Source organism: Pterocles gutturalis, unplaced genomic scaffold, assembly GCF_000699245.1.
Source record: "Pterocles gutturalis isolate BGI_N339 unplaced genomic scaffold, ASM69924v1 scaffold32028, whole genome shotgun sequence".
Taxonomy (NCBI): Eukaryota; Metazoa; Chordata; class Aves; order Pterocliformes; family Pteroclidae; genus Pterocles; species Pterocles gutturalis.
Genome location: NW_010126678.1, coordinates 1 through 10,804, shown reverse-complemented (window position 1 = coordinate 10,804; position 10,804 = coordinate 1). Strand labels below are relative to the sequence as shown.

The following is a 10,804-nucleotide window of genomic DNA, read 5'->3' as shown; positions in this document are numbered from 1 at the left end:
TCCATTCTTCCAGATACCAAGTGCTACTTCACACCTGCTGCCGGGAACAGTGAGACCAGCAGCACCAAAGAATCCGTTTGGTTACTCAGAACAAACAAATTAGAGCTGGTTTATTTCAAGTGAGCTTTGGTTCCGTGTTAAAAGACCATGATTTATCTTCTTCAGGGTTCAGAAAAGGAGTCTGACTTTAAGCTTAGACTACAGCAGCCTTTGAGAGACCCAGAAAGAAGAACCATGTAAGTTAGTCTGCACTTAAAAAAAAAAAAAACAACACACACAAACAAAAAAGACACCCTGAAGAAGGTACCCCTGAACACATTCCCTCTTCCAAAGAATATTCCAGCTGACAGCTGCTGGTCCAAAATAAGTCCAGAACATAAGCAGTAGTACATGAAGTTCTGTCACTTGAGCTGAGACAGTAAACAATATGAACCATTTTCCCACATTAGTGCAGCAGTTGGTTGTTTTCTTCTATGTACAGTTTCATCCTCTCAGGAGAGATGTCAGAACCTACTCAGAAAAAAAGGCAGAATGAGATTTGATACCATGGAGATCCTCCCCCAAGAAAAAAAAAAGCAGCAAAGTTCAAACTCATGTTATCAACTGACATGCTTGGCTAGAAAGCCTCAAACAAGCAGCTCTTGCTTTCTCAGACAGAAAGCTAGCCCAAGAAATCAACAGAACAATCAACACATTCAAGAACACATTAAAGCCACTCATCTTTCCTTCTAGCTCTTAGAAGGTTCGACCAGATACAATAAGGAACAATTCTTGATATATCCAGGAGACTGGAGAACAAAAGAGGCTGCACAGACAGTTCAGGCAAGGAGTAAGAGACAAACCTGTCTCAGACAGTATTTATTCTTGCTAAAAAACTTGCCTCTGAGGTTACACTCTGCCAGTACCAGCTCTGTGAGTGGTTTGGTTTCGCCTTGCTGCTCCACTACCCCTTCCACCTCGAAATCCACCACGAAAGCTGCGGCCACGAAGGAATCGTCCAGACACTCCAAACGTCTCTGTGTTGAGCTTCCTCTCTTCAGCCCATGTGGTACGCCTAGAACTGAACAAGACTGCATTCAGATTTAATACAAACATTAAACAGCCACCAACGCATTTAGCTAGAAAGCTTCAAGCACCCTGTTTTGTTGAACTAAACTGCAACGAGAACAGGCTGCAGCGTACACATGCTCACTAACTCAATTCCTCTGCTCAGCATGGATTTGAAAGTGGCAGCTGTTGAGCTCTGTAAGCTGCTTTCATACTGGACAACTAAAGATGGGCCTAGAAAGGGTTGAACACTGTCTCGCTAGCATTTCAAACCTAGTCTTGTTTTCTTGAAAAATACAAACTCTGGACTCCAGTGAAGCCTCTTCAGAAACCTGGGGAGCCCTGTCACAGCTGAGGGTCAGCAGGCTGCTACCGAGGCAGCTCCACAGCAGTGTCCTTCCTCTGCAGAGCCTGCCCAGCCCTGAACGTTTACAGTGAGCACTTGGAAGAAAGCTTTGCGGAAGGGAAGCAGAAACATTACCAGGAGAATTTCACATACTGACACTAAAGGGATTCCTGACTTCCCCAGGCCATTGATAACATCAGTGTCAGCAGCAAAAGATGAAACTTCCTTTTAATATGCCCAACATTTAAATTAATGTATTTCCCCAGACAGACCTGACCTCCTCTCTGCCCAAACTCCAGGCTTAGCTTGCTCCTGTCTGCAAGTTGCACTGTCTTCAGCACAGCATGACCCTGATGCCTCCTCCCACAAAAGAGATAAGAAATTTTGTTTAAAAATGAGTTCCAAGTCAGTACTGGGAAACAGAACTGGAAATTCCTGTATCATAGTTTAGGCAAGTGTATCAGTTGAAATCCTTGGTTTTTGTTTGATCCCACTGCATGAAGCTCAGTTAATATCACTCGTGAGCCACTGAATGCACAGCAATACTCCCTTCTAGAGACTGTTTTGCTAACTTTCTTGCATTCTAAGATTTCTAAAGAATTAAACCATGTGACAGATTATGTCTAGAATTCTATGCCCCAAATTGCATTAAAAAAAAGCAAGCTTTTAGAAAATAGTCACCTAGATTTCAGCTCTGAAGAAATGTTGTCAAAGAAAGACTTGGATTTATCATAATAGCAGTTGGGTCCCAGAAGGTCCTCCTCTGCATTACCGTCATTGTTTTGAGTTGCCACTCCAGGGTCCCCTTTTTCTTCCCCCATCTCTGCTTTGTCATCTGAAGATAATAAGAAGTATTACACTTCCTTGATGCATACTGAAGAGCCATCTGTTCTCTTGCTCCCTCAAACAAGATTTGAGATGCTGCCACATTGAATCATGCAGATTCTCAGAACGAGTTTGTCTATGCAGTGTTTACTACTAGCTCAGCAATTCATATTTAATGAAGTCACAAACCTTTAAAGTTTAGTTTCTTCTTGAATTCTTTATCAAGTTCCTCTCTGTTGAATTGTGCATTTGCACTTTCAAAGTCAAAGTCACCTTCAAACTTTATTGTATTTTCCTTCACAGTAGCTGGTCTGTTTTGTCCTCTAGAACGGTTTCTGGTTCTCCTGTTTCCTGAAAGCAGGAGAGTTTAAACACTCGGTAACGCACAGGGAGGTTACATGACTTGCTCAAGACCAGAGGAAACCAAGGTTAGAACTCAGGAGTTTCTGGCTTCCAGTCCTGTGGTTAGGCCACATTTCTTTGAAAGTAACTTCTGCACTTGGCTGTAGAAGATACATTAGAGCAATACTTTAACTTTCTGAAAAGTATTTCTGGATGTCAGTCTTACCGTTATGACAGACTATACCCAACTTTCCTAACAGCATTAGGAGAGGAAATCAGAACAAGTACTATCCCAAGAAAAGCTGAGGGAAGCAGGGAAAACGCTCTCTCCTGTCTGCTATTCACCTGCAAGCACAGTACCGTAATTAGTCTACAAACCGGTCACGATGGCAAAGAGAAGCACGTCACTGGTTTCAGAAAATCTCTCTCTCAATCTTCTGTCCAATAATCCTTTACTAAAGTTAACAATATTTGCCTTTGTAGGCTAACACAACTGTTTAGTGTCAGGTTAACCTACCTGATCTTCTCCTTTGAGGTCTTCTGTTTTCATCATTCACCTGTCCTTGGGTTTGCACGGGTCCTGCCTGAACTGTATCTACTGAGCAAGGAGGACAAACTTAATAACAGAGCACAAGAGCAAAAAAGAAAGTTTAGTCTGGCTATGCACCTTTGAAGGATGCGTCACAACAGAGATGAAGCGGTGCCTACGTACCATTCGTCTTACTGCTGGCCTGTGGAACCTGCCGCCCATTGCGCTGAACCCCTGGAGTGACTTTCACTGGGAGTGGCTTTTGTGAATTCATGTTGTCAACTGGGCCAGTCTGAACAGCCTGCTCCACCATGGGGCTTTTGCGGACTGGGTGAACAGAAGGAAAGCCAGCACCTGGAAAAAATCCCAATGAGTAAGAGGCTCTCGGAAAATGTGCCAACACTATTCAAACCCTACCCACTTCTATGGAGAAACCGTTTTGTCAAGAATTACTCAAAGCCTTGAGTGTTTATCATTACATGCTATGTTTAAGTGGCATATACACTAGGTAAGGAACTACTGCCATACAAATCTTGGCTCTCAAATCCAGAGCCTTAAAATCAGGAAATCTACCCATTTATTTCTTAAACCAAGTTAGACACACATTAGATAAGCAAGCCAGGTCAGTCTTAAGACAGTTTATATCAAAATCTAATTTCTAGGTGTATCCTTGGTTATGCAGGATTTTACTTTATATGATACTTTAAATCTGAAGCAAAAATCCATCATTTTGAAACTGTTCAATAAAGCTTCCCCACTTTGTCAAAAAAGTTTTGCAGCAAAAGCTTAAACACCTTAACTATATCCCATTTTGTAAGCCGCTTTTAGAAGTCCTTCAACTTCATTGCTTATTGTTAGCTTTCAGACAAAGAAAACCTGAAACCAGACCAGGATCTCAAAGTTACCCTTTCAAATTCCTTCTTGGTCAAGGCCAAAGTGTTACCAAGACTTCTGTTGCTCTTCCATCCAGGCTTATTTATTCACACTACAAAACATGTAAATACTTTTCATGGTTTGGTATACCTTACACCAATTATATTAAAAAGTGACAGTCTTCAGTACTCAGAAGAAACACTGCATTCTAGATTTAATTAGAAGTTCTGGAGTACTACAGGTTTATGTAGTTATGCGTAAGAACTGCTTGGAAGCGAACTTGAACTGAACATACTTTAAGAGCAAGGAAAGTGAAAAGCTGGAGAGAACACACAAACCAAGCCACTGACACTGCTGGGTCACCCAAGTCCACATGAGATATACCCAGTATGTAACATCATGCAGGTTCTCAGTTAATGTATACCTGGAAAACTTGCAAGGAAGACACACATATCCTAGGGATTATTCAGTAGGACAAAGCTGCTGTGCAAGTTTAACAGGAGAAAGTTTCAAAGCTTAGTCAGAATATTGAGAAAGTATGTACATATAGATGGCCAAAACCAGAGAGTAAGTAAAAACAGTTTCATGCCAACACAAGCATACATGCTTAAGTTAAAAACAGATGAAACTAATTACCATGTTTAAATGCAGGCTGCACCTGGTCTCTCTGCTCTGGGGATGGTCAGTCTAGTTTCTCTACTCAACTTCCTTTAAAAGTTTTTACACACAGAAGCAAGCACCCAGAACTATGTTATCACAGCTTACCACAACTCAGAAATTGCTTAGTTAGTCATGCTTTACTAATTGGGAGTCTTGACAAGGTACTATGCCCCATCATGCATGAAATCTATCCTGATGCTTCCTTAATTACAGCAATACTCCTGAATTTTCTATTAACCTGTGTCTTTTAACAGCAAGGCCACTCACAATTTAAGCAGTGTCCTTGTCTTTCTAGAAAAGACAAATTAACTCCTCGCCTAGTCCCTAAGGTGAAACATGTTCCTGGACAGGATGAAGCACATCAACATCCCTAAACCTCAGCCCTCTCCTGATACTTACACAAGAGGATCCAGTGTTCTGTACTTTTTCTTTCTCCTGTCTCTCTAATTGAAACTTCTAGGACAGGAGGAATACTTCATGTAATGAAAAATAGCTGAGAACAAAGTAGTTCTATTAGCATTACCCATATAAATACTATCATTCTAGGAGGGGTTAACAAGAACAGAGTGTTTGCAAGTGCCATGCAGTTCTTCCAAATATTTGGAGTCCTCAAACTGCTGTTACCCTTGGAAGAGAGCTGATGGGGCTCTGAAGACATGTCAGGCTCTGAAACAGGTTGTGGAGACGGAGAAGAACTAGGGCTGGAAGCAGCTGCTGATGCTGGAGGGCTTACCAATTTCTCTAAAGAGATAGAGGGAAGAAGAGAAAGCAAAGATATATGGATAAGATACAAGGTAGTGAAACATCTGAAGGACTTGGAAAGAGACAAGAATCTCTAGAACAGCATTAGAACAGCTTATTTATAGTCCTCTCTGGGAATACAAGTTCTTTTTACATGTGATGTGTATGTAAGGTGTGTTAGGTTAGAAACGGACTGGCCTCAAGTGTTAGGTATTCACATTACCTTCAGAAAGAAACTTCAGCTAGTCTGTCTGTTTCTTTTCTGTGTGTGTGTGTAAGTGTGTGTAAGCAAAAGGCAGGCCTCCTTGCAATAAGATCACTGCACAAAATTAACTACTTATTTGCTGCTTGTTGCAGCCTGACGCTTGGCAAGGAACGCGGCATCTGTTACTGCTATGTGGTTTCACAGTAGCTGCATACAAGGACTGTACCTTTATTCTAGCAAGTAAAGTTTTTACTTACCTAAACCTAATGAAGCTGCATACTGCTGGCTAAGTAAAGAGCTGGCAGCAAGCTGGCTGTAAGGTGGCATACCTCTAAACGGGCTGTAAGGCACATGTGGCTGAAAGGATGATGTAGAGGCAGAGCCCAGTGAAGACTGCAACAAGACAAAGTACATTTCCATTTACAGCGTCCAGAAGGCAACTTGCTTTGGCAGTGATTCTCTACTTCATGTACAGCACTACTAACACTTAAGCAAATACTGAGCAGGGTTAGTTTACCTCTATGATTTTCCTGCATTCTCAGCTAGGTAAACTAGGTCTGGCTTTTGTTGACTGAAGGCTTTAATGCTGCTGCTATTTTAAACATTACAACAAAATTCAGGATGCTTCAATCTGAAGATTCCTAGAGACACTTACTGGCCTTTATTTTTATAAGTTTACGCCAAAAATCCAATCTTTCATCACTGATGTTTTATCACAGCTTTCTATCAAGACTTCAGGCTAACTTACTTGAACAATGGCAGGATCTTGTGGCAAAGTATGTTGAGCTTTTGGAGGTTCACAGACAGTGATGTCTTTGATGTCACTTCCTCGAAAAATAATGTATTCATAGATTTCTTCTCTCGGAGGAGCAGGTCTGTCTGTGGGCCGGTCTTCAGTACCAAAGGACCGCACTTCAGCATTAAAAAGATTACTATTAGTCCAGTATTACCATTGCAGCATTGTGCAATTTAAGATTTATGCAATTAAAAAGTACTCTTGTTGTACTTGCCAAAAGTAACAAAAAAGTTACCTCCAGAACCCTGAATCTCCTTATCACACGCATCTGTTCCCTCAAATGCCAACTTTTTCAGCAGCCTGTATAAACAGTTTTGTTTACATCAAGCTGTGAAGGTAAAGACCATCAACCAGCTGGAGTGAAGAATCCTACTCCAAAACCAAAGACTTCCTCACAGTGCTATATTGCCACATTCCCCTTTCCTCCCCAGCCCCTGCCCCATGTAAGCATTCAGCTGGAGACAACTGCCACTGCAGCAGCCCGCAGAAGAGGCCCCTGAAGCAGCAGGGGAAAAAATCTTAAGCCTTTAGAGTTCAGACTTGCACCTTTGGTTTAATATATTTGGTTTAATATATTTATTATACAGATAAAGTTTTATCAATGCCAAGAGCTTCCCATTAAAATTCTCTCTACTCCATGAGACTGGTTTTATGACTAATACCCACTGACTACAAAGCAAGCTTTTAGTGACAAATCCAAAACCTCGATGCCTAATGCAGCTTTACTGAGTCCCAGCTATGAGAACACCTGAGCAGGTACTAACCACTGATGTTACACATTAGAGTGGAAAAAAAGGCTGCAACTGACCTTGTGGCAGTTACCAGCTAGAAGCGTAAGTTAATTTGAACCACTAAACAGGAAGAGGTCAGACTCAGACTTGATGGATTGTTAATGCAGGAAAACAGGTAGCATGGTTACATCAGACACTGACAAATGAAAGCTTGAAATGGGCTAAAGAACAAGCAGGGTTTACTTGTATAGAGACGTTTTTGGCCACAAGTTACAGAAGCTCATCAAGCTTACCAGTCTAGTTGTTTTCTGTCTTCCTGAAGCGTTGCCAGTTCAGATAAGCACTGGCACATACTGGTTTGATGTATGCTTTCTGGCAACACAAGAAGTCTGTGCTGGAGTTGCATCAATTGTTTTTAACAGGTTATCTTAGAAGTACTCAGCCTCTGTGCCAGGACATGCCATGACTCCTGCAGTACCTTTACAAATTACATCCTGAAGAGACCTCTACCAGCACCTGCCATGTCGGTGTGGTGATATGCCAGCCAGCTGCCACTCCCACTGCACAGCCGGAGAGACAGAAGCACAGACAGCCCTGGCACATGGATGATAGGGGACAGGGGGGTACCGCAAATTCCCCAGATATAGTGCAGAAAAAAGTGGATCCACTCAACCCCAGTGCTGAGCATCCCTGGTATACCGTACTGTTACTAACTCATTAGGAGCACTGATTGGTGTGGACAGGGCTACTCATCAAGAGTCATGATCTTGGAGATGAAAAGCTGTGTCCAGGTGGTTCCCTGCACCAAGTAGCAGTTAGTGCTGCAAACTATCTTCACCTCTGTTCAAAATGCCTGTGAGCTCAAGAGGAACAGTAAGCTCCAGGTACAGCAGGACAATGACAAACTTTGTCCCCATCATACTGATGCAGTTTAGCACCTCAGCTTATATCTAACTGGAAGGGAATCTTAACTGGTGCAAGGACAAACTGGCAGCTGCTTCCTCTGAATGACCATCTTCTGTTAGTTCCTAGGGTATATAACCTCCCCCAGTTATTTTAGATCTCCAGCTGCTGTTTGATCGTATTACAGCTGTAACCTAGTCAACAAGAAGCAGATTATAAACTGAAGGCAATGCTCACATCCTTTCAGACACTAACCACACCACTGATATCCCTGCTCAAGATTATTACAGCACACAGCTCACAGCAAGACATACTAAAACTATCCAGGGACCACTGCAGAATCCCATGGCTAGCTTGGAAGCACCACATCTTCTCTGAGCACTGAGATCAGCCTGTCAGCTTCCACATGGAGAAACACACGATCTGCAAAGCCTGAAGCGGTCCAGGCAGCCTCTCGGTTGGCTGTTCCCAAGGCTTCTAACTAAAAAGGCAGAAAACTGTGTCCTTGCTGTAGACAAAACAGCAACAAGTATATTTGAGAAGGCTCTAGGAGTTGAGCACGCCTGCCCCTGCATTTGAAGGGTTTAGCGGTTTCTGGCACATCACAAAGTACAGCTGTAAGTTTCTGTGGAGGTCCGAAGGGCTGTCTCCCATGAAGAGTTACAGTGACTATTGTTTACAGATGAGCAGGAAATCAATCCCACACTGCGCTGCAGCTAGCGTTTTACAATACAGCTTGTACTCGTGCAGGGCTCTGCTGAGCTAGACCTCTGAAGGGTCAGGAAGCATTACAAGAGTGACTGGATGTCTGGACAGCAGAGCTTACGTGGGTATTTCTTGCACAAAAACTCTAGTTTCTTCAGACTTCTACAGAAGGGGGAGTAAGTTTCTAGTGTTCACTGCCAACAGGACAGTAACAGGCTTAAACTTCCTTTGTTTGCAATTTCAGTTCAGCATCTAAGAAGACAGACAACTCTTGCAGTGGTTAATTAAGCCCATGGAATCCTCTCATCCAGTGTTTAAGATATGGTGCATGTGTTGAGATTGAACAGGAACAAAATGCAAGTCAGTTGAAGATAGCCCTGCTTCAGTAAGAGGCTGAACCAGACTCCCTCCTGAGGTCTCTTTCAACCTAAGTTTTTCTTTATATCACTTGGATGATATAAAGTCAAGAGAATAGCACTTACATTACATACTGAAGTTGTCTGACCCTTAATAATTTACTGGCTAGCTGGACAACTTCAACTGCATGGCAGTAATTCATGGTTCTTCTAACCCTTCAGAAATCGTTTTAAATTGCTGTCCCTCCTAAGCACAGGGCTGATATTACTGTCACCCACTTCAACACTGTTGCTATGTTCATAAATCTGACACTGTTTTTGATATAAAGTCTTTAAATTTAAAAAACCCTCTGAGCTAAAATGAACAGCAGGGTTTGTACTGTGAGGTTTACACAGCAGTGCTTTAAGTAGGGAAAAATGTATTCTCCATCTATTGTAACAACTACTTCTTAGGCATTCCAGTTCATCAAAACTGAACATTAAGAGACCAATAAACACAAGAACTGCCAGAAATCTTATGCAGAGCATGTACTTTCTCACACCATAAAGCACTTTAATCACATACGCCTCTGAAACACACCACTTAAGCTCTGAAGTAGCATGTGCTCTGTGGAAGCCAGAACAAGTGAGAAACCATTTCTACTTGCTGCTGGGTAAAGGCAAAGACCTTCCTGCACATACAGTAAAGGAATTGCTTCCTTCCTGCAACCTCTTAATTACTTTGAGTGAAACATAAATAGCTCTATTTGTACATTTAAATAAACAGTTACACCCCTAGAGAAAAAAGTGAATTTGTGACTTCAGAATACACACTACTAGGTGTAAAATACTCATGTCAAAGATCACATAAATGTCATTATACTGAATAATATTGTGGCACAGGCTGCCTTGAGAACAGCTGGGAATGAGGCAAGTCAGTGTCTTTTGCCAGCAGATAGCATTTCAAAACAAAAGATGTTTGGTTTGTGGATAATCCTGATGGGTTGCCGAAGGCAATGAAGAAAGTGTGAACTTCCCAGAACAGGGAAGGACAAAACTCAGGGAAAGAAAAAGCTGATGCACGTTAGTTGGAGTAGCCAAGCTGGACATTAAAAGCACTACAGAAATAACAGTCTTGTTTGAGAGACTGAGACAGGACAGTTATTTTTGAGAGTAAATACAGGAGTTCCCAACACAGGTGACAACTGAATCCGAATGACACCATTTAATAGAAGACACAGATCACTATTCCTACAGGGGAATAAGATGCAAAGCCTTGATGAGCAGCCTGCAAGGCAGGAAGAGCCAGACCCACGCACAGATACCCCGCAGCGCTCTGTACCCCAGCTCTCACCCTCTTCACCTGAGCAGAGTCCAGCTATTGACCATGAAAGGAACAAAGACACACCAGCAGCAGCTCTGCTCTCCCCAGCACCGGCCCTGCTCCAGCCGAGCACCCAGACACCGCCGGGCATCCACAGCCACAGCAGAGGGGAACCAAACCCCAGCTGGGGCACAGACCCTCACCCTTCTGGCTCTGACAACAGTGAGAGGAGCCAGCACTGCTGGCAGCTCCTCTTCCTCCTCAGGGGAAGAGCCTCCCACGAAACCCAACGGCTCCTCAGCATCCCGGCCCTCCGGGATGCACCGCAAGCCCCGCCACGGCCCGTGCCCGTCCCCGCACCGCGGAGCGGCCTCCCAAATGCTGACTCACGGAAAGCCAGCAGCGCCGAAGGCACCGGGGCTCGCACCCCGCCGCCCCCATT

General features: G+C 43.1%; 1 protein-coding gene across 1 annotated transcript; it reads right to left on the bottom strand.

Annotated features, from left to right (window-relative positions):
* Positions 1 to 213: 213 nt before the first annotated feature.
* Positions 214 to 6,500, bottom strand: LSM14B (LSM14B, SCD6 homolog B (S. cerevisiae); the record flags this gene model as incomplete). Its single annotated transcript, XM_010079064.1, has 8 exons — positions 214 to 510; positions 881 to 1,060; positions 2,075 to 2,228; positions 2,408 to 2,569; positions 3,078 to 3,158; positions 3,273 to 3,443; positions 5,826 to 5,961; positions 6,317 to 6,500. Coding segments are annotated over 7 exons (1,060 nt in total), but the record flags the coding sequence as incomplete, so codon positions are not given.
* Between the last annotated feature and the right edge of the window lie 4,304 nt (positions 6,501 to 10,804).